This window comes from Anser cygnoides, chromosome 1 (genome assembly GCF_040182565.1).
Source record: "Anser cygnoides isolate HZ-2024a breed goose chromosome 1, Taihu_goose_T2T_genome, whole genome shotgun sequence".
Classification (NCBI taxonomy): domain Eukaryota; kingdom Metazoa; phylum Chordata; class Aves; order Anseriformes; family Anatidae; genus Anser; species Anser cygnoides.
In genome coordinates this window covers 33633219-33657579 of record NC_089873.1, presented here as the reverse complement: position 1 = coordinate 33657579, position 24361 = coordinate 33633219, and the positions used below count along the sequence as shown (strand labels likewise).

At 38.6% G+C, this 24361-nt stretch overlaps 1 protein-coding gene across 3 annotated transcripts in view; it reads right to left on the bottom strand.

The window, feature by feature from the left end:
• The window catches only part of ANO6 (anoctamin 6), a 73990-nt gene that overhangs the window by 9338 nt on the left and 40291 nt on the right, over positions 1-24361 (bottom strand). For all 3 annotated transcript variants that reach the window (XM_048065899.2, XM_066992178.1, XM_066992186.1), the window contains 14 exons: positions 20186-20251; positions 18690-18968; positions 18253-18366; positions 16281-16396; positions 15434-15568; positions 14060-14165; positions 12730-12790; positions 9423-9568; positions 7913-7990; positions 6177-6402; positions 5133-5302; positions 4461-4558; positions 2959-3089; positions 1976-2181 (listed from right to left, as the gene is read on the bottom strand). In XM_048065899.2, coding sequence (XP_047921856.1) covers positions 1976-2181; positions 2959-3089; positions 4461-4558; positions 5133-5302; positions 6177-6402; positions 7913-7990; positions 9423-9568; positions 12730-12790; positions 14060-14165; positions 15434-15568; positions 16281-16396; positions 18253-18366; positions 18690-18968; positions 20186-20251 — 1932 coding nt within the window. The remainder of the gene's footprint in view (positions 1-1975; positions 2182-2958; positions 3090-4460; positions 4559-5132; positions 5303-6176; positions 6403-7912; positions 7991-9422; positions 9569-12729; positions 12791-14059; positions 14166-15433; positions 15569-16280; positions 16397-18252; positions 18367-18689; positions 18969-20185; positions 20252-24361) is intronic.

Sequence of the window (24361 nt, the reverse complement as noted above, 5' to 3'; positions counted from 1 at the left end):
TGATTTTAAGTTGTATACCCAACTTTTTATTTCATAGTGGTATTACAAGCCCCAGGTGGATTGATGAGGAAAAGACAGTTGGCTTATCCAATAGCATAACATAGTTGTTTTTCTTTTAGGGCAGCAGAGACTTCTTTAGTCTTTTATTTTACAAGTTTTATAGCAGCGTAGTTCAAAAGAGGACATTAATGCACCAGTAACTTTGCCTCTACATCACTACAACTATGCTTCTTCTGGGAATTTACACAATCTCCCTAATTTGCCAGGAAAGCTGTCATTTACAATGTTTTTTTTCACACAAGCACTAACACAAAAGAGCCCCAAAGTATCTCTGGTATAACCTGACATTTCTATCAATCTGAACATGTGTCAGCAAAGTTGCACCGTTTTTATTTTAGATTTTAACATCAAATTTACTGGTAGGCCTTGGGTATTTCACATGCCTACACAACAGCTGGATTTATGTTTGATTTGCCTCAGTAGATCTGTGTGAAACCAATGGAGCATATACTCTGGTTTGTTGTCTGTCTCCCAGATTCTCTTGTAAATTTTCCAACCTCATGTAAATCCTCCATTTTCCCTTCCTTTCTTTTTTACTTCCAACACTTCTCCATGTTTATTTCTCTGCTTCTATGTTGTCCTGAGTCTCCACTCTACATCCTATTTATGTTTACAATACCTACTAAATTTCTGTAGTGTGAGATAAAATTCTAGAAAGGAACTATAGCCATTTTGGGAAGTCTTCAAATACCTGAGTACCTGCTCTTTTACGTGAAATGAATCACCTAACTATCTATGGTAAAGCGTTCATTTCCATCTCCTTCCTCTTACCCAAATTCCACCATCCTCAAAACAGGCAGAGACTCCTGTGGCAGCTTAGGTGGAGGCGAACTCCATCTTCAGACTCTACTGGTTTCTCCAGAAACTCCTAGTGAGCGCAATAAGGTGCTGTTACTGCAAGGAGAACGTCCTGGGGGAAGTGGCCATCTCTAGGTGTGTCAGAATGAATCCTTAATCTCAGTGGCAAGAGTAGAAAATGGTGGCCTTGTTGGAAAAGGCTGCTAACTACGGACAATTACTGGCAGAGGAAAAGAGTGGTCACTGCTCTTTTGAGGGTAACAGTGGAAATTTAGAAACACAATACATATTAGCTACTCCTTAATAATAAATAATTCAACAACTCAGAGTGGAAAAATCCAATGGGTTATTTGGATTATTTTCTTCCCATAATGCAGCCTCCTGTACAAGATCTTTGTGAATTAGCAATGTGGGAACTTTAAAATATCTGAATTTCATTGTTAATAGCATATTCATGAAGAATTAGTTTTCTAAATATTTTAAAGAAATTCTTATCAAAATTAATTTTAACTGCAAATAAAAAAATGGATTCATTTGCAAATTCTCAGAAAATTCATTCCCATCTCAAAAAGTAAGTGCTGCAATTTTGAGCATACATCATATTTTTAAATACATCAAGAAGAAGCTGAATTGCTGCTTTCTGTGTAAAATTTCTCAAAGCCAAACTCAACTACAAAGGCATGACCATAAGAATTGTAACAGTTGGAAACAACAATCAGTCATAACTTAGCTAAACTCCAACATTTTGTTTTTCAAAATTAATGCATTTAGTTGTAGACTCTCCAAAAGTACCTATTATGTGCTATAATTTTAGGAAAGATGTGCATCTTCATATGTAATGTTTTTTTATGAATGTTTTAGCTACTCTAAATATTTCTTTTATTTAGGCCTAATATTTTATACAGTAGCTACATTTCCAAAACATCTGAAAAGTAACTAAAAGCCTAATTCACAGGAGCTAAACTCTGAAGCTTGTAATTCATTTGGGATCATTTATGTGCTTCACCTGTAGCCAGTTTGGCATGACACACATGGATACACGTGGCATTCCCACATCTGGATGTAACACTTGCAGTGAAGGCATTTTACCTTTGGTAACTGCTGGCACCGTACTTACGTTGGTCACCACGGCCAGAATGGCTATGCCTTGCATGATGGGCTGCCATGCGCCGATGTCTTGTGCCTTCTGTGGCACCATGCGTCTGAACTGGGTCGTCAGCTTCCACGCATCCAGCCGGATTTCCAGCATGTTGTTAAAAAGAGCCAGAAGAGGAGCCAGGGGAAATGATGCCACAAACAGGGTGACAAAGCCAAACTGTATGACTGTCAAAGGGAGAGGTCACAAACACGGATGCTTTCATTTACAGGAGATAAACATATATGAGCATATATACTTCATTTACTCAAACTGTGAGAAAGAGTAGCAGAGTTCCTAGCGATTCTCATGTTCAGCCAACGTGTGCATGAGAATATATGAGCACAATAGTACTGGAAAACCTGCTAGGTGGAGGGGACAGGAAAATGTTAAAACTCACAACACATCAAGAGGAACTGTCAGGGGAATTTAAACAGCCATTACTTTCCCATGTCTTCACCGTGTAGACTTGGAAATCTAATGACTAGGTGTCTCAGTGCTGTGTTGCACAGCCTGTGCTAACAAATGATGTTATGGGTGTCTGGGTGCTGTGACAAGTGTGCTGCAATTCTGTTGCACGACGGATGGTGGCAAACAAACCGGAGTACTGCCAGCAACATGTAAGCGACTGAAGACCCAGCAGGCCGATACAGGAATCTGCTGCTATGTTGTTAGCATGCAGCAGTGTTCTGGCTTCTGGACATGCTTCTTGGAGAATGGGGCAAAGGAGCAGCAGTACACCTCCTTATACAATCACTTGCTCTGTTTCTTAGCTATAAGTCGAATTGAGCCATAGCTGCTTAATAAAAACTTGCAAACTACAATGACAAATCAAAACTTGCTCTCTAAAAACTTCATATCATCTGTGTCTTTAAACGTATTAAGCATTGCTTGCATGAAAATTTTCTTCAGAGCATATTTGTATCCAGCACAGATAAGAAAATTGGAACTAAGTGAGTACTTACCCATTTCAAGATACTCATAAAACAATCCAAGTTTTCCAATGGGCTGCAGGTGGTAGTCGTGTTCCCAGCGTGGAACAATCTTTTCTGATCTAGCATCTGCACAGTATCTTCCAATTAGATTCTTAACCCAACTGTCAGTCAGAGGGAAAAAGACCACTAAAATTGGTAAAATAGCCTACAAAGTTCAGTAAATGCAAAAAAAGAGAAAAAAAGGAAAAAAAAAGGCTTTTGTGCTGTTATAGCTTTGAACAGTGATTTTCAGTTATTCTTTCTTGAATTACTGAAAACTTCCTTCAAACATGAGTATAATTTTCTGTTGTCTTATCCTGAATGTAGTTATATGTAACCACAATGTAAAAGGGTAACAAATCAGAATTGTAGTGGTTTATACTTATGTTGTGCAAGTGAATGACCACAAAAAATTCAGGGTAGCAGAAAATGAAGTTAAATGTAGACCTCTAGTTAGACGTGATCCACCTCACTGTCTGTTCATCCCATACATCAACAGTTTGTCTGTGAGGATCTTACAGGTGACAGTGTCAAAGGCTACTCCCGATGACTTTCTTGTGCCTGGATTAGCTGCTCCGTCACTTTCTCTGGGATTGATATTTGTAACTGAAAGGCTTACATGCAAATTTAAGAAAACTGGTGAACCGGATGTAGGCATTTTCAGTAGTCAATAGACTACAATCAAAAAAATATAAGCATATACAGAGCATTTGGGTATGGAGGAACCATAACTCAGCAAAGTACCCTAGTCTCAACCCTACACAGTATTTATGATATGCTTTGAAGTCCCTTTGCTGTGCAGCAAAAGGGCTTGGAAGAACTGCAACCAGAGGGAATATGATGTTGTGGTCTGGTGTTTATGGCATTCAGGAGGGCATAAGCAAACTGGGAGTTCCCTACTCCAAGTGATATAAATAGTCACTGATCAGCATAAAATAAACAGCAAGTCCTGGGAGCTGGAACAGAGCCCTGGATAGTATCTTCATCTAGAGAAGATCTTTGCATCTTTGCTTCTTGTTTACATTAAACATGACCTTCCAAAGATCTGCGACTCTAAAAGAGAATATTTATGGACTATGAAATTCAAAACTAACCATAAAACTAAATGAGTTAAATTAGTAAAGTATGCATAATTTTTAAATGTATAACCGGTCATTCCATTCAATATTAAGCAACAGTACTTAGTTCAATATTTTCAGCACTTCTGTTGCCTCATTTTTAAGTATCCAGCCTGAAACACGTTAAATCTGATCTGCAGACAAGGGAAACACTTCTGATTAGAACTAAAATCAGTCAAAATGACAGAGACAGGAGCTCAAAACTACCAGAGCGAAAATATCCAAACTGTCTAAAAAGGCCCCAAAAGACTAGTCTTGTTCTTTCAGAATACAATATGCTCACTTCAAATTTAGTGGCCAAATGCCCGAACACGTCAAGTAAAAGCAGCATCTTTCAAATATGAAAGAGCAGATTCCTTAATAGTTTGAACTTACGGAAGAAGCACTTCTTGAATGTTGTTCCAGATTGCTTTACCTCCTACTATGATGGCAAGCTGAGTTGTGAGTTCAAGGAGACATCCACCTGGATCACACTAAAGGTTGGGAGAAACATGAAAAAAAAAAAAGAAGTTGGGAAACTTTTCAGGCATGAATGAAGCATTTAAAATAATGAATTCCTGGTTTATTGTGATAACATTTCTTTAAGCTATACAGGAAGACTATTTAGGCAAACCTTTCCAGCAATTAATACAAGAGCCGATTGCAGGCCAAATATGATCACATGTGATAGGTTGACAGGACACTACTAAAAGCATGAAATACCAGGTGAAGCCATGCAGCTTTGTACTGCACTGTCATGAGGTGAGGATCAGAACAGGAGTGCATCTACTGATGTTCCTGCATGTGCTCCTGTTCCCCTGTGTGCTGATTTACAGATAGTTGGACCAGAGGAAAATGAGCTTCTCTGGGTACATATAATACATTTCTAAGCCCAGCTGGTCTTGCATCATTTTCATTTATACTAAGGAGGCAAGTGGCTTGGGAAGCAGTCACTTTTTGAACCCTCATGTTAAATACGTACTAACACATTATACAACCCAAAGTGCAGAAGAATACCTGGACTAATGGCTCTTGTTTTTAAAAGCAAGCAGTAGGATATATTCTTACCTCTTCATTGCGATACTTTCCTAGCCAATAGACAGGATTTCCAGGGTGACCTACGAATTTACCCTTAAAGAAGGCTATGTAGAAGCACGAAGAATAGTAGTTGACAAACTGGAACAAGAACATCTTTGTGGTCAGACTGTTTTCATAATCGGTTTGTGTCCTTGGAAGCTCTGCAATTAAAAAACCACAACAAATAATTAAAAAAAAAAAAAAAGCCCAACCTACAAGTTACCTACAAGCTGCTTTGGAGCCCAGCTGGAAAAGTATGTGTGTGCCTTGTATTCCTTAATATGACTGAGAGCATTATGAATTAGATTGTATATAATTCCTATGTATACCGTACCTATTATGCTAATTCTAAAACTATATGTGTTGTAAAAAGGAAAGAATTTGTTCTCTGATGATAAAGAAAAAGAGCAAGCAAAAATACTAATAACTCAGGAAAAGACTCTTCCAAATCCAGCACACTTGGGAGAGATGCAAGTGTAACACTTTGAACTGATGAAACAGTATTAAATGAAACTATATTAAAACACCACACACATCTGAAGTAAATAGCTACTTTAATGCTGATGGCCTGGATATAAAGAATAATAATATTTGTTACTGTTTATCTATTTAATAACAAGGGAATAGTATCTAGCTTTGGAACAGTGACCCTATTTCATTTATTTACAAGAAAATAGCTATTCTCCTCATAAACAAAAGCTAATGTAATCGAATGTGTTATGCGTTACTGATCTGTTTTCATAAAGCTTGGTTATTATAGTAATTTTCTTTGCTTTGTCTGTTTTACAAGCATCTTTCATCTTCCATGCTGGCTATACAAGGAGTTTTCAGGCAAAGAGCAGAATATCATATTCCTTTGATACTGAGAAAAATCTGTATTTGAAAAATTCTGTATGGCATTGTATAATTTGGTGGGAAAATTCTGAAATACGTGGTAGAGGTATTCATTCACTGGCATTCTTCCTTTAGATATAAATGTTCTTTTTGCTTGTTATTTAAGCCAAAATTTCAATCTGAGGCATAGAAGAGACATACCGAAGTCAGTAATCAGGATTGCTACTTTTTCATAGATGATGTTGAGAACCATAATGACTACAAAGCTGATGAGTGAAGCAGTTACTGAGGTGGCTGTCTGTGGAGTCAGGTACTTGTGGATTGCTTGTGTGCCATTAATGTGCCGTGACAATGTGGCAGAAAACACCAGGAAAACGGAGAGCCTGTAGACAATGATTCCAATAACTGAAGCAATAATCAAAAGAATCTGCCAAGAGAATGTAAGAAATATGTTAATGTTGAACCACTGGCTTTGGGGAAAAGTTAGTTTGAAATGCATTTTACAATAGGCAAAAGAAAGTGATTGTGTGCCTTTTATTCCATCACACAAGATGAGTGCAAGAGGAGTCTCAAATAAAATAGAAGGCAATAAATCTAGAATCCATAAAAGAAGCATTTTTCATGTATCACAGTCAATCTGCAGTAACAAAAAGAGATGGTCTGTTTTATGACTAATAACAAGCCTTGTTGCCATGTGAGCTAAGATAATGAGATGCGTAATCAAATCTAATGCCTCGAGGCATGCGATGGCTCCAGGAGTTAGGAAGAAACCTCCCTCTCTTGACACCAGGCAATTGTCAGGACTGCAAATGTGCTAGCAGGACGGCAAATGTGCTAGGTCTGCCCTGACCATGGAGGGGGCTGTAGATGCTCTTACACCTGATAATATTGCAGACTACAGACCCGTTGAAGAAACAGACACATTTTAAGCCAAGTGATGTGACATGCAAGAGTTGTAATCCAGACACCCCATATTACTTGCCATCTCTTTTCTTTCTGCTTCTCTTTCTTGCTAGTTCTCATTCAGATTAAGATCCTAGGAGCTGGGAATCTTTTACTTACTATCCTTGCTGCAAAATGCCATAAATTTGCCTACTTCCACACTCCCAGCACATAATAAGAGAGTACAGTAACACAATGACAAAAGTAGATCAAATCTCTTCCTTTCAGTCTGAAGTCCTGAAGTTTATTTAAACCCAACAGCAAGCCAGTCTTCTTCTCTTTGTGTTTCAGTTGTGTTAACTGAGGCTCCCCCAGGCTGCCAGCCACCACTGCCTTGGTGCTGCCCTGTCTTGTGTTATCTAGGACGAGTTCTTTCCCAGCTGCTGCTTGTGCTACAGGTGAGGAGAACAAGCAGCATGCTAAAACACTGAGCTTTTCAAGGCAACAGCTTCTCTGGACATGCTCACCGTGTTATCTATTGTTTCATGGGTGACTGGATTTCTTTCAAGTTTTGGTTTTAATTAAAGCAGCAGCTCTGGAAGATTAAAGAGCTCCCAGCTTTGCTCTTCTAAGTGAAACAAAAAACCTGAAAGAGGTTCAGTGCTGTGAGACACAATACTGAACCAAATGGCTGGAGCAAGTAGGACGGACACCGGCAGGGAGGACAGCATATAAAAAAACCCCTTGCCACTACTTCCCCCACAAAAGTAAAGACATTTATCGTAAAGTAATGAGGGAAAAAACAATGGACCACATTCACAAGCTACAGCTGTGGGATATTTTGATACATATTTTCTATTGACTGTATTCTAACGGTGACTAAAACTACCTTGTCCATGTGGGTCCATACTTTATGGTCTTGTCTTATGCATCAGATGGAAATCCAGCTGATCCTATTCTTTTGATACCTTTTGTTCCGGTTAAGGTTTTTTTTTTTTTTTAAGACATTTACTGAAGAAGCGAATTCATGAGGTGAAAGAATAAAAGAACTTTACCCAGAAGAAGACTGCACTTGCACAGAAAGTCATACGTATGCACTTCCCACAGGCAGTGTATGGCACATGTTCTTCTTGCTGTAAAAGATTCAGAAACAGATCAAGGATGCACCCGATCTTTTCTTCGTATCTTCTTTTTTACTCTAATTAGCCCTTTGTGATACTGAGGGTAGAAAAAAAGAAAAGAAATCCCTGCCTTTTTTTTCTTTCCTGCTTTGTTATCCATGGAACCCACATTTATTCATGATTTCAAAAGTCCTATCTGATTACAGGTGTCTCTTTTTACTGTCCATTCTAAGATAAAAATGACTTCCACAGTGGCTGTGTGTGCTCAGCTCGTACTGACTTCAGCTATGCCTGGCTGCATAGTCCTTTTGAATGGACCCATCATTCTTGGCTGGCCATGGTATCCACACCATTGGCTTTCAAACTTCATGGGCTGAAATTAGCATGCACTAAAATTTTGGTTCTCGATCTTTATATTTCTCAAAGGGAAAATGTCTACTTCAATGTGGTGGTGTGAAAAATCACTGAGTCTCTATAGGATCTCTGAAGAGCAAAACCATTATCTTTTAACATATTCATCACTCTTTGAATTGTCTGAAAGGAACTTTCTAGCTAAGACTTTATATATTAAAAGTGGCATAGGTTTATAAGCTTTTAAATAGAATAATTTTTTTTTTTTTGTAGTACAAGATATAAAAAGAAGAGCTATATTGGATAGTTTCAACTGTGCCAGTTAATTTTGAAACTTTTCAAGTGCTGTCTAATAAACATTAGTGTAATATGGATGGAATGTGAAAGCAATGCAAATGATCTGATAAATACCAGAGTAATATATTGACAGAGAACAATAAAAAGTGAAGCTGAGCTGGAGTGAGCTACAGAAGTTGAAGCTACTCAAAATGTATAATAAATAGAGATTTAAACTAAGATCCTCATAGATATGAATCCTACTTCATTGAATTGAGGATTACCCTTGTCCTCGTGAGTTTACTGTTATTAATTGTAGTTGCATCCACATGCACTTGGCAACAATAACTATTTATACATGTTTCAAACAGAAATATTTTTGGTTAAAAAAAGTAAGTCTTGTCTTTATACATAGTGTAACATCCTTTGCTCCATTTCACCCTTTTTCCTGATGTATTCTTAGTTAAAGATAGCAAGTGCTCTGTGATCTTGGTCTCTTGCAGCAGCACAGAATCTTTGATTTGGGCATTTAATAAGGTAGACTTAGTCTCCTAAGCTAGGTACAACGCCTACTTCTCTTCATTAATGACACAGGAGCCTCAGTAGCTCCTCCAACAAGCACCTACAAGGTGCCTAGAGTCAGGTACTAATTCCTTTCCACACATCTGGAATTTATAAGCTCACTATTCTCAGGCCAGCTTATCAGCTCTCCCTGAATCACCTTATACAGCTCCAGTCCAGATTCATCATTTTCATAGCACACTCTCAAAACATGCCTATTGCAGTAGCTGTGACCGGTTACCAAATTATTCCTTACCTGTGTGATTTCATTCATTACCACATGAGTACATTGAGCTTCATATTCGGGGCGCACTTGTTCTTCTTGCTCCAAATACTCAACCGTGTCCCATTCATACTCCAGTTCAGCCTGCCTTCGCTTCCAAAACTCCAAAAACAAAGTAACTGTCCAGGAGACAAACAAAGAGAGCAATATCATGTGGTTGCTGGACACTGAACCTCTGGGCTATAACATGTGGCTCAGTTTTCCATACAATTTTCCACAGACATGGAGTAAAACCCTTATTGACTGGCATGATGGTGCCAAGTACCTGTGGGGGAGAAAATAACTGGACCTGCTTCTTTATGGAATTACTGCTTTGGATGTTTAGGTACTCTAATAAGAGAAACCTGGGACAAGTGCTGTTGCAAGCACATGCTAAAGAACTCACATACATTTATTTTCTTTCTGCCTAAAGCTAAAATATAAACACTTTGGATTTCATATTACTGACTATTTTTGAAAAGGTTTATTGTGGGATACATAAGAAAGCAAGCTGTTTGGATAGATGAAGACAAAATGCTGGAGAGTGCTGGATTTCTCAAAAAGAAAACCTCAGTATGCCAAAAATTGCCACAGGTAAAAGCTTGTATTTGTTCAATCTGCAATTTTTGTGTGGACAAATGATCAGCTCACAGACCATGTGAACCAATGATGCTAGCTCAGGCAAAACTGCTTAAACACAACTTTCTTCCTCTGCTAGCATGAATCTGAGGCAGCTGCAGATCTTTTTGCATGGCATGGAGCTTTGAAACCCTTTGGGCTGGGGCAGGAGTTTCCCTGGACTGTGCTCCTGGGGCTGGAAGCACTAAGGGGATCGGATACACAGATGGGGCTGCAAGCACTAGGGGGATCAGGTACACAGATGCCTAAGCGGTGCTCAAAAGACATCAGTCCAGCCAAACTCATTATCTCAGCCTGAGATGTGATACAGACAGGCCTGGCATCAGTGGCAATGACAGACCCGGCTGAGAAGGCTGGAGGCTCAGGACATGGGTGTCAGGGCAATGCTCCCCAGAGCAAGGGGATGCTTTACTACTGACAACAGCACATCCTCAGATTTAATGGCTCTGCAGCACTGCCTCCAGGAGGAGTGAGCATCCCTTCACCACTTCTCTCATTTCTCCCATTATCTGGGAGTAATTAACCCCTAATTTTTTTATTGTTGTTTCTTTTTCCAAAAGTTTGGCACCTCATCCCGAATGATGAAACATCGATGGCATGCAGTTACATGTCCGAACATTAAAGGTCGATTCGAAAATCAGGTGTGGTCAATAAATCCCAGACTGAAGCATTTAAAAATCAGTAACCTCCACGGGCTGAGCTGCGAGATGACCTTGCCATCTGCATACAGGCCAAACCTCAGGAAATCCTCCCACCCTGATTACTCAGGAGCCTCTTTCACAAGGATTTCTCTGCTACCTCATGCTTACAAGCACAAAGACTGCTCCAAGCAGTTGGCCAGAAGGTCACGTCTGCCTCTGCCTGCAGAGCAAGCAGAGCTTCTTACAGGAACTTATGAGTGCCAGCTGGGGCTCCAGCCCACTCACAGGAAACTTCGTGCTGCCCTGATTTGCTCCAGCTGTAAATCCAGCTGCTGCTGGGGAGGGCAGGGGTGCAGGGCCCCCACCTGTGGTAACAGCAAAAGGAGGGCTCATAACACAGGGGCAGCTCCCACAGCCCCAGTACAAAAACACCTTCTACTGGCCAAAGTACCCCAGTAGCCAAGTTGCATCTTTCTGAACAGGGAAGGAGCTGCTGCTGTATTTGATGCTTTTTCTTTTATTTTGAATCGCTATTTTGGAGAACACATGTTTGTGTAACTGATCTCACTCAGGAAGGGTCTCCAGTGATGGCAGCAAGTGAAGTGGAAGCTGCTCCTTGTTCAGGAGCTTTGCCAACCTGCTCGAGCTATCATGGGAGAGCTGTCAGAAGCGCTCATCCAGAGCTTTAATGTACAGGGGGTTAATTCCTGAGGCCAAATTCCCTGATGTTTTATGGTGCTTTAACATCTTTGAAGGGATTATACAAAAAAAAAAAAATAATCAACTTCTTAAAAAGTGTATTGGTGTTAATGATGCAATAATATATCTCAAAATCTAATAGTCTTTTAATTATTTTGGACCAGGAGGTCTACAAAAGTATTAGAGCAATGGAAATTACAGCTGGAATTGCACCAGGACCCTGGGTCATTTGGATTCAGTACAATTTTGACCAAATTACTGTAATACAATTCACCTCTTTGTACAGTGGACTTGGGATGAGAATACTAATAGACCTTGCAGCCATCACTATAACCAAGCAGCTTAGCTTTGCAATTATTACTCTTGGAGCTATTCTTCAAAACAGGAAATACAATTTTTAATTAAAAAACAAATTACAAATAAATTAACTACTCAGATGACAGAAGAAGATCACAATAGACAGAAGATTACATTTTAGTTCTTTTTTTTTTTTTAAATTTAGGTGAAAGTTGATTTTTACATGTATTTTGAAAGAAATCTTCTTGAAGTGATACCTTTCATTTTAAAATTATTTAAAGATGTAGCTATTTTAAAGAATGTTAGGTCATCATAAGAAAATAAAGATATAATGTGTTTTACAAAGAAAACACACACCTAACATATACACACATAACATTAACTTACTTTGGCAATTTCTGGATAAGACAGTGCAATAAAAGGCAGTTAACAAGGTTGCTGATATGAACAAACAAAACCCAGTATGTGAAAATAAACCTTGCCTAATCCCTTAAATGCAGTACCAAGTGGTTTCACTCGCAGGAGATATCCTGGTTTCAGATACATTTTCTCAGATAAAAGGTATCTCTAGTGCTTGCAACTACTACATTTTTACAAAATCAGTTTCTTAAATGAAGACAGGAGGAAAATGTCTGGGAAATACAATAAAAGACTATTTTTCGGAGCAGTTTAATAGGCATAGGCAGCTCCAAGTCTCTTTGGAGAAAAACAGCTCCTTTGCCAGATGTACTTAAGCATGTGGCTCCTGCTGGATGAACATCTAATCACTTCTCTCAGACTGTTCTCCAAGTCAAACCAAACAAAACAGACTCAGAAGACCAATATTTAAGTTCTACAATTTGTTGTTTTCTTGTGATGCTAAAAAGAGGTATTGTGAACATATATATCTTTTGCTGAACTACCTACTGGTGAATTGCTGAGTGTTAGAAAATGAAGTAGTTGTAAATTTATCTACATTTTCTTGGCTGATGCTGTAGGCTTGGCCAAAATTAGATGACAAACCACTGTTGTTGAAATTGACTTACCCCATATTCCCATAAATACTGCAAACACCAGGGTTCCAAAGCTATCAAATATACAGAGTTTCTGGAAAAAAAAAAAAAAAAACAGAACAGAAAAAAAAGGCTTGAAATATAGTTGACTAGTATTTACTTCTACACTGACCCAGAACTGAAGCTGCTTACTGAATGAGTTGATTTTTAGCTTTTGTGTAGTTTAATAAACAATCTTTATTGATAGTGTTTCCTCAATTTCTTTCAATATACTCTCCAGTAAAGTAAGGAAATTAAATGCAAAGCCTGGAATTAAAAGTATAAGCCAAATATACAGCAAGAGGATAGTAAAATAGTATACTATCAAACTTCCTTCCATCTGTTGCATAGGAAGAGGGAAACAGTGCTTCTGGTTTGGGAGATCAGTATACAGCTATGTATTTTTAATACAGACACAAAAAGGCAATGGACACATCTGCTTTGCATGAGTGAGATGACAACAAATCAAGCTAGTTAGTAAAAACACATTCTGATGAGATACCTCAGTGGTGACAATTTTCCATCGTATCTTTTTCCATGTTTTCTTTCTTTTGTCCTTTGAGTGTGCTCAAGCAATGCTATTCAGTATAGCTGGGCAAAATATTTTTAATGAACAGCTGAAAAATTGCCACTTTGGAGTGACAGAATCTATGGAAGGAATGACAAAAGGCTAACACTGGCCTTGTGACACAAGTTAATGGGGAAAGAAAGGCAAGTCCCCAGACAGAAATTTAGAGGAAAATCCTGGCCATGTCATGGTTAACAGGACCCAACTAAGTCACAACTCCTGTCATGGCTAACATCAGCCTCTCCAGGTACTGATATCCTCCTTGACAACTCAGGTCAAATTCAAGGCACAGCTTCAGCTAACTTCTTTGGGGAGGGAGGAAGGAGTATTTAGAAATGTCAAAACATGCTTTAAACATTTCCTAGGCAAAATAAACTCAGTTACTGAATCAAGACTTTAGTGATTGAATGTTTGTTTTGTTCTGTTTTGCTTTGCAAAAAAGAAAGAAGAAACTCAAAATGAAGCCACGGTATTTCATTTTCAATTAAAAATATTTTAGACCCATATCAAATATTTGGGGGCTATGTGACATAAAAAAAAAGGAACAACTTTTTTCATTTTAGATCGAAGTGGACTTTTTTTTAATTGTTTTAACTTTTTTTTTCAGTTCAGTTGCTGTATCAAAAGGCACAAGTATTTGCACAGCTCTAGTAGTTATGCAGGGGATTAGTGGAGAACAACATTGTTTTAGATGTAGTACTAGGGAAAGTGCAACTAAAGTTCAATAGCATGCCTATAAGCTGCAAATGTAGTTACCTTGGATGATTCACAAGTGCTGGTGAGGTTCCAGTAGGTACATACTTTATCACACTGAGGGCACATTATGATATTACCTCCTATGTTGGGATCACATACTTCTTGGCTAAAAACAAAACTAGTCAGTCACTCTAAATTCTTTAGTCCTTATGTGCACATAAGGACAGTGCAATAATGTCAGGGAAGTGAGAAATAAGTAACCAGGGATCTGCTCTCAAGAATTCCCCTCCTTCCCACTCCCACAAATGTATCCCAGTTTCCATTTTTAGCCCTCATCTCAAAAGTGGATGACCTGGAGGGAAAATAACTTCCATCCCTTATACATGGTAGTATTTCTCAGGATTTTTCACACTAAAAACAAAACAACTCTTCAAAGATCTCATGCTCTTCAGTAGGAAACCCACAGCTGCACACTCAGGTGGGCTATCATGGCAAGCCCGAGAGGAGAAGGAAAAGTAAGGCTGCCTTCTGGAGCAAGGACCGAAATGGCAGAACCGAAATGGCTACCTAGTCCCTGTGGTCCTGTAAAGAGGCTCAAATTGGAAAATGGGTATGGTAGATCTGTCTCCTAAGAGGTGGCAAAAGAGTTTGGCTCCTTTAATGCAGTATGGTGGAAGCTAAAAGGTGATGTAATTGCTTTCTGTAAATACATCAGCAACACAAACACCAGGGAGGTAGATGAACCATTTAACTAAATGATAATAAGGCTAAATTAGTATAAAGTGGCCACTGGAATGGAGCTCTGGAAGAGCTTTTCTGCATGATTTATAAAAGTAAACTCCATTCCTGAGTGGGGCTGTACAGTGTGATGTCCTATATGTGATTTGGCACAATGACCCAAGTGTTTTTTCCTTGGTCATTGTGCCGTGACTCAATCTCACCATATTCTGATGAGGAAATCTGTGTCATGACTATGATTCTGTTCCCAATGTATCCTGGGCAGCTGAAGCCCCCTGTGCTGTTGCTCTTCCTGTTTTCTTCTCTCAGAACAGAGCAAAGAAAGTTCAGGGGTTTTATCATGGTCTTTGGATACATTCTTTAAGGATTCCCACATTGAAAATGATGTTACAGAAATTTGTATTGGCTTCTGATGATCGTTCTTTTCTTTTTATTTCTACACTAGGTGTGGTAACCTAGAGCAAAATATGAAGACAATCCAGAAATAACAAACTCAGATGTCTAGCACTCTAATGGTTCATGGACATCTATTACTCTTCTATCTCATATTTTATACCTTGACTTGCAAATCCATAACCATTGTTGTTCTCAGGCTCTTTTATTTTGTCTCTTTTATTATGCCATGTCTTGCAAACTTTGTACAGTAGGGGATGGATCAAAACTGTGTGTAATATTAAAATAGGCCTGATCAAATACCTCCATGTGCAGTTGTCTTTTGTCAGGCATCCATACAGAAAGCAGCCAACTCCTACAACTGCAGCTACTATCAGCATATTAGTGTAAAAGCCCAGCCAAGCAAAATAGATTCCAATTTTCTCTCCGTAGTATTTCCTGTGGAGGAGAAAGGTTTACGGTTTTGTTTATTTGTTTGTTTTTTAAATGAAATGCAAGTAAATTTCAAATGACTCTTCATTTCATACATTTTGTGCCAACTCTTATTGTCACATTCCTCTGGTCAGAACACCGGTATTGCAGAAGTATGGGTGTTTCTACCACCACTTTTATGCTTGTATAAGAGGGTAAGAAAGGAAAGAAAAGGAAAAAGAGAGAAAGATCATACCTTGCAGAGAAAAAATTTAAATGGATGACTTTTCATGAATTGGAAACCAATTATCATGAAACTAAGTTCAAAGCATACTTCCATGTATGAGCTGATACAGGTATATGTACCTGCCTGTGTCTTTCTGACACCCGAAACCCAGACCTGTCATGTAAATTCCTAGCTCCCTCTGCATTAGTCAAGCCCTAGTCACACCACAGGGTCACTGAATCACAGAATATCCTGAGCTGGAAGGTACCCACAAGGATCATTGAGTCCAGCTCCTGGCTCTGCACAGGATCACCCAAAAATCAGACTGTATGTCTGAGAGCGTTGTACAAATGTTTCTTGAACTCCAGCAGGCTCAGTGCTGTGACCACTTCCCTGGGCAGCCTGTCCCAGTGCCCGACCACCTTCTGGGTACAGAACCTTTCCCTAACACAATCCCTTTCAGCCTGACCCTCCCCTGTCCCAGCTCCATGCCATTGCCTCATGTGCACTAACCTGATAAAATCCAGGGGTTGCAGCTTGAAAATGTTTTTAGGGTGAGCCCATTCTCTGTACAGGAGGTATCGTTCACTTGGGCAGGCAGGATCTGTTGATGGGTGCCGAAAACTAGACTGCAAAACAGAAGGACCATGGGAAGAAGACACCATTAATCTAAACAGCATGGATCAGTTCTCATCTCCTCAGACCCAGTGCCACGAACCCAAAGCCTGGAATAGCCTTTTTGTCACTGCAAGCCAGGAAAAGGATCAGTAAGCATCTCTAAGAATGCATCAGGATTCAGGATGGAAGGTTTTCAGAAAGACACTGAATACTAAAGCAAGAGCTTTACATATGTGGGTTGAAAGTAACAGACACTCTCCATGAACTTAAATCTAAGCCCATGTCAGTGTCTTGGCACTCAGCAATAAAAAACAGAAAAGGATCCAGTCTAATTAGAGAACAGAACTTCATTAAAATGGATTTTAAGTAGCTCTAACATGTTAATGTAATTTGCTTTAAAACAATATTGTTCTGGAATGAAGGCTGGAAAGTCCAAGGGATACATACAGGGAGTCTAGTCTCTGTTTTATATTTATATTTAAAAGAGAGTTGACACAGAGGTAATCCTTGTGTTTTTTACCAGGTTATTGGAAAATCTATTTCAATAAAGGCTGTTTTATTTGGTGGAATTTTCCATTCTGTATCTGTGATGTGGCAAGAAAAGTCACTTTTCTAGAAATATATAAGTTACTTTTGATTTTCAGAGTAGCCGTGATATATAATTTTAATTGTATAAAAAGACAGTCATTAATTATAAGGCATATTGAGTCCAAATTCCCCACGCCATGATAGAAATAGCTTGCAAGGCAGGTTTTAAATCTTTAAAAGACAACCTTAAAAATGGATAGTCACGAATGCTATTAATTCTGTCCTGTAAAGCTTTGGGTTACTTCCAAGAAACATGATTTGTCTTGATTCTGACTTAAAGATTTTCTTGAAATCCTTTAAGGCCTCCTGAATATTTTAAGTAGAATCGAAACATCTCGAGTAGTTCCCATTCCTGACCTCCCACTTTCTCCAGTTCTTCTCAGCAGAACACACCTCAGACACAGAAGAGTGGTTCCGATGGGGATTGGAGGTGTAGATACAACGCACAAAATCAGATCTGTCTTTGCTCACTGTATCCCATTTGCAGCCTCACACTGAGTTTTTGTTGTCAAATACCCTGATCTGATTTTTTTTCCTCCTTCATTTTCTTTTCTGTGGTATTGCTAGTCTTTATATGCAAAACAATTTTCAGTACAATTTGCTTACTTGTGCTTAAATGGTATAATTTAAAAATAAAAAAGCTTTAGAAGTGTAGCTACAAAAGTCAGAATTCATATTATTGCAAGGCGAAATCCAATCCAGTGAAACATTTGACTGACATCATTTACTGAGGTGTTGTACTGGGATTCTTGCAAAAATGTGGGTTTCACGGCAGTGATTGTGATGTTTGGGAACTGTGGGAATGTTTCTCACTGTGTAAGACTGTCATACATCCTAAAATGAGACTTGTATTCTACATCTTTATTAAAATGTTATTTGATAGGGATTTTAATGCTGAAAAACAGAATACCAATAAAATTGCTAAAACTGATTTAGAAGTGATGACACAGTGCATCATGGGAAAGCATCACTCGAGTGCTCCCAGGTTCCTCTTTTGGCCAGACACTTTACTGACCTACATCTTCCAGAGAATACAAGATTAACATCTCCTAAATAAAATATATCATGTTTCAGTTATGGAGATACATTTTTAACCAGCAGTGTTTTGGAGAAAAACCTCTTAAGCCAAACTGTCATATTCTACTATGTGGAGACAAAAAACAGTCGAGCAGTAAGACAGTCAATTGTGCTTGTATTTTTTGCTATGAAGAACACACATAAACTCTTGAGCTGCAGACTTCTATTTCTAAATACATCTTTGTGACAAAACTGGACTTACATCATGAAGGGGAAATGCTGCTTTGTAGATTCCAGAGTCCAGTAATTTGTTAATGCCAAACTTCTTCACATTGTTTTTGGTTGCGTATTCCACACGGGACAGGATGAAATGAACCTGAAATTTACAAAATACTTTTTGTCTCTTGCAATGTGAAAGTAATCATGCACAACAATACCTGTTTCAAGATGTAAGTGAGTTATGAAAAGGTAAGCAGTGTAGACACCTTTGATTGCACTGGCTAGACGAACCAAATTCAAATTTCCCCATTTAAATTCTGGTGGAACAGATGTACAGACCGTTTCATAAATAACACAGGACCATAATGTCCCAAATATTTCTAATTTTTCAGGAAGTTTTCATGAAGGTAATTGCACCAATTCGATTAAAATATTTTTTGCCTTTAAAAGATTAAAAGCTAGAAATATTTGTAGACTTACTATTCGGCTTCTAGTTGCAGGATTGAAAAATGTGTCTTTGTCTTGAATATAAAAGTTGGACAAATGTTCCTTTTCAAAGGGGGCAGTGAAAAACTCTTGCTCAGGCTTGATGATATTTTCATCCACTCTGAAGAGGCTAGTAAACCAGTTGAATGCTGACTCTCGGGTTTTCAGGTCATCGGGCTGCAGAGGTAATTTGATGTGCATAACCTCTGCATATGTGCATAGCACTTCCCAAGGTGCATGCACTTTCACAAAAATAAGTTTTTCATCCAAAACCTAAATGCAAGAATATTAAAAATATATGCATAAGAAAATGAAAGCATTTTTCATAACACTTCTTAAACTATCCAGACCTTGCTTTCTCTTGACCTAATAGCTAGCTCATAGCTAGCTAGCAAAGGCTCACAGATGATCTATTTGAAGTTGCATTTACTGTCCATCTTAGCAAATATACCATTAGCTTATGAAAAGACACTGATATGAGGTGGGAGCATGCCAGAGAGAATGGCCATGCAGCTATGGATGCTGATGGGCAGCATGAACCCCCAGTTTTGTAGGGAGAATGGGTGGAGAGAGAAGGGAGTCAGACCAGACTGCTGAATTATGGAATTACAAAAGTTAGTACGGCAACAGAGCCATGTCAGGCTGTCAGGAAATGGTTTACTTCCTCATGAATGTGAACAGCCAGACTGGTTCCTTGTACGTGCAGCAAGAGCTCTCACGGCATAAATCAAAAAAACACTGTGAGGTAATGGACTCTTGGGTCCAACTTGGGAGGAAGGGGCAAAAGGACCTTTTCAGGTGCCCACTAGATTACCAAGCAACAGTAAATGAACACTGGAAGTGGCTGTCTTGCTCGTCTCCTGACAGACTCAGGCCTAAAGCTGTGGCCCTGCAGGAGAGGAAGGAAAGGTGGCTTCATGACATTTTTATTCTGCCTGGATTCTGCACTGCCCTGCGGGTTGAGCAGCCCTCACAGTGCAGACAGCAGCTCTGACAGCTGCCATACATCGTAGCGGTCTCCTGAGCTGCCCACAGACAGTGTTGTAGCCCAAAATACACAGACTGTGGCAGTTACAACTACTCTTACTGTGCCATGGCTCACGAGGAGCTGGGTCACTTACAGGAGCCCTGCACTGTCTTTCTGGAAGCGGAGCCCCTCCTTGGAGCATGGCCAGCCCTATTTATCTTCTGAGTCACAAGTAAACACCAACTAACAACCCCACATCCCCACTTCCCAGCTTTTATTTTGTAGAGGGAGAAACAGATGCAAGGTTTACATGACTTTGCATCAGGTCAGAGAGATACTACTGACAGAAAACAAAACAAAACAAAACAAAACAAAACAAAACAAAAAAACACTCATTTTTTGTTATTCCTTAGAGTAGAAAACTGTTAAGTTCAATTTATCTATCCAATTTCTTATCCATACAGAGGAAGCTTCTGCTCTCAGGCACAGACAAAGGAGTGCAGGCAAAGAAAAGAGCACTCACCGATCTTGTTGCTTCGAGTTGCAAGCCGTTGTTTATCAGGTTTGATTCATATACTTGTCTCTTCCTCTGTTAAAAGGTATTGAAAATTGTAAAGCATCTGTTCTGAATACATATGCACAGAAGAATAGAATTGCCAGAAGGCGATAACATTAACAAATTGGGACTCATTTCTTTATTCATGAATAAAAGCTAGGCATGCAGCGCAGTTCTCAAAGTGACTTGGCGATACTACTTTTTCACTCCCTGACTGTTTTTATGCCATTCGGACATTGTTTTTTGTGTTTATATATTCTGTGCTTAAGGGATTCTGTGCCTCCTGTACAACAACTTTGAGTTTTTAAGAGGGAGCAGTCCAATGGTTTCTGTAGCCTGGTTCTCTTCAACCAGGATAACTGTCTTAAGATCAGTGCTTAAGATCCAGTCTTCTTGTTACTGTGAAGGATCACAGTCAATGAATGATCCATTAGATGAAGTCTTAGAAACTTTGATAGGTACATGGAAACTGGTCTTCAGGACCACATTCAAGACCCACCCACTCTAGGAGGCAAAAAGAGCAAAAGTCTTCAGGGGTTCTCTAGCAATTCTTGGAATTAATAATTTATATCTTGTTAGTTCTTAACAGCACCATCTGCATGTAGCAATGGTCATGATGGACTCATTTCATATTTTGTAAAAAGATATTTCTTTGATATCTTTTAAATTTTTCTGCCTTTTTGTTCCACTTAATATCATCTTCTTCTTGGGTTAGGGACAGGGAGATCCAAATATTTCAATCTGTATTCTTCTTTCATCAATACCTACCACATTTCTGCTTATTTGTCTCCTTTCTCAGGATAAAAACACAATCCCAAACTTTCAAAGCACTCTTCACAGAGATATCTCTCCATGTCCTACTAATTTATTTGTTTTTTGATGACCTCATAATGTTCTTCATGTTTTTTTTTCTATGTATATATAAAATTGCACCTATACAATGCATATTTATAATATAATATATATACTATGTTGTTACCTAGAATCAAGGTAACTGTACCTTGATGAGGACACTTAGCATAGGTGTTTCCCATGAAATCTAAGTCTTCTCCTTTTACTGAGAGTACCAACTTAGAATCCCAAATGAGAATGAGGTTTTTCCTCACAGCAATATATTTCTTTGCATTTGTTAACATTTCATGTGTAATAGCATTCTCCATTCTCCTTCAAAGCTAAATGTTCATGTTGTTTTGGCTTCCGAGTAAACTACATAACTATTTCCTCTGTGATTTTTGCTATATCATAACTCAATCCCCTTACCAGATCATTAAAAAATGTAGTGCACAGGAGTTGTTTGTTATTCCACTATTAATTCTTCCACCATGATGAAAATTATTAATTTCATCCTACCTCTTTGCATCTTCCCTATACATGTGTTTTTTTGTAAGGTGAATAATAATGAATTATGAAAACATTTCAACATGAGTTCTGCTTTGTTTCAATTAATAAAAAAGGCACAGGTCTAAATACCTGTTTCGTTTCTTACAAAATAACACAGAGACGGATGCTGGGCAATTCTCATTTGTATAAGTCTAATGCTTTTTTTTTTTTTTTTTTTAATCTTACTGTTCAGATTGCTTTAATAATTTATTATGGCAAGGAGTTCCCTAAATTAATTATGCCCTCAAAATCTTAGAGGAATGTTGACAATATTAAGGTTTCTAATAATGCATTAATGCAAGTAGTGAGAAACAAAGCCCCTGGGAACCTTTGCTAATTAGGGGCTTTGCTATTTTATATAAATGATTGAATTATGTGTATGATAGTCTATGGAGAAACTAGTCTTTTACCCAAAGGAGTCTATAGTGGTTTTGCATTGAGTGGGGAATACCGTGTAAAGATGTGATGGCTTATTTGGCTGGATTGTGGGACTGTTCCAAGTTTATTTTGGTATACAGCATTTTGCTCAGCCACCTGCAAGGTTAAGTTGTAATAATAACGTAACCATGGTAATGTTGCTGATCTAAAACTGACATTGATTTTGATAATTGAATAGCTAGCCAATAGGCTGAGACACTATGACATATAATCATACACAGACTTATGAAATGGAAAGCTTAATGTAAATAAATACCAAGTGTTACAGGCATACAGAAGGGTTAGCTCTTGGGAGCTCCTTTTTCACCACAGTGCTTCCAATGTTTCACCATTGTCTTGTCAGAGTCTGGAAATTGGTAGTAGATCACTAGCAGTTTTTTCTCTGTGTTTCATAAATACTAGGGAGCACTTGCTTTGATTACAGCAATAGAAGAACGCCAGCTCATATTTTTGTTTAGTTTCTTTTGAGCAAAGAGAAAAGTTCCCTGTAACAGTATCAGTGTGGCTTCAGGGGAACAATCCTAACAAGAAAGGAGTGTTTGAATAGCCACCTGTGCCTTACCTGGCAGGCAACAGATAAAACAGCAAGAGAAAGAACGCTGGGCCCACAGACTCCCCCATGGAAATCAGCTAAAGGGAGTAGAGAGGATCACTGTATCAATATTAGATGCTAACTCTCAGAGTTTATTTAATGATATTTGGAGGCTTTTCTGCCAGTCCTAACTGCCAGCATCAGGAAATTAATTGATTGAGAAGCTCTACTTCTCTTGTGTTTTTGAAGTCAGCTTCTTTCCCTTGTATTTGAGGGTAATCATAAAAATGTGAAGCAGAATATGCTATAAAGGCTCTGATGCAGAAGAGTAAACCCAGAGAACTCCAAATGCGTATTTTCTGAGATACCTTATGATTTTAAGCCAGCCTCACAATTGTTTGAAACCTGGCTCACGGCCACAAAGAACTGTCAATATTCCAGCCTATACCTACTCTCAACAGTGTGTCCTAGCCACCCTGTTTGGAAAGACTCATTTCTGGTCCCATGAATGTATGCAGTAACTTCAGAGTAATTCCCTCCTTCCATTTGTCCTTCCATCCACCAAGCAGTTTTGGTCTGGGGTTAACTCCGGAACAGAGATTTCATTTTGGTGAGTTCCTGCTTCAAAACCCTATCCAACCAGCAGAGATCAGAGCAGGTGTGGTTGACGTCCTTCAGTTTCAAAGGTCTCTTTCATCTTTGTTATTAAACTTCCTGGGTAGGTTGGCTGGGAACACCACAGGCATATAGAGCCTGCCATCCTCAACTGTGTCAAATTACAGCATGAAATGGCACTGAGCTATTGCTCGTTCTGTAACCCCAAATATTGTTCTTTCTACATGGGTGTGTCACATGTGAGACAACACGAGATGTGCAATTGATTCATTGAGCTATTCAAGCTTTTTGTTTTTGGCTATCTAATCTAAATAAGTCTAGAGGCAGGAACTGTTTGCTTATGAAGGCAAACTTCTCCAGCTTTGCTGAAGTTCCCTGTACAACTGTACATTAAATAAAAATAAAAATAAAAATAAAAAAATAAAAATAAAATTAAAAAAAGACGAGTATATAACACTGTCTGTGAATCTCAGGTTTTCATTTAATTTGCAAAGAAAATTTGGCTATTTCTACAAAGCACAGATTACTTCATGGCTGGAAATGAAGGTTTTGCCCACATTCCTTCTTAAGTTAGACAGCCTTTCAGTTTATTTCTGCTGGGGAGAAGCAGATGGACTAGAATGACACTCCACATTGATTTATTTTGAATATGTCTGACTGACATTGACCCTTTAACTTTCAACAATGAGCTACTTGAGGATCCTGAAAGATAAAACTGGCATTTTGGAGCATTCTGAGAAAGGATGGTGATATTTAATTTCTATTCTGATGGCATCCTATCCAGACAAATAGTGTACATAAATTGTTAAGTTTAAAAAACATGCTTTGGGCAGGGATTTCAATTACTTACAAGGCAGAGTTTCTGAAATCTGCTCCTGACAGTCTGATTTTTGCTTGTGCTTGCAAAAGTAATTGTATACCAACTTAGAAAGGTTTGGAGTTCAAATCGAGTTACCTACATGAACTTTATCTGGTAACTTTTGTATCTGTAAATTATGTTAGAAACTCCCATGAAGATGTGATTTTGGTAGTTTGGTTTTGTCTCCTTTAAACCAGATTTCAGAAGCACATGAGAATGAGGGAAGCACAACACCACTGAACATCTCTGAGTGCTTCAGAACACCACATTTTTGTTCCTTCTATTCAAACTACCCTTGTGTTTTTAGATAATTTTTTCC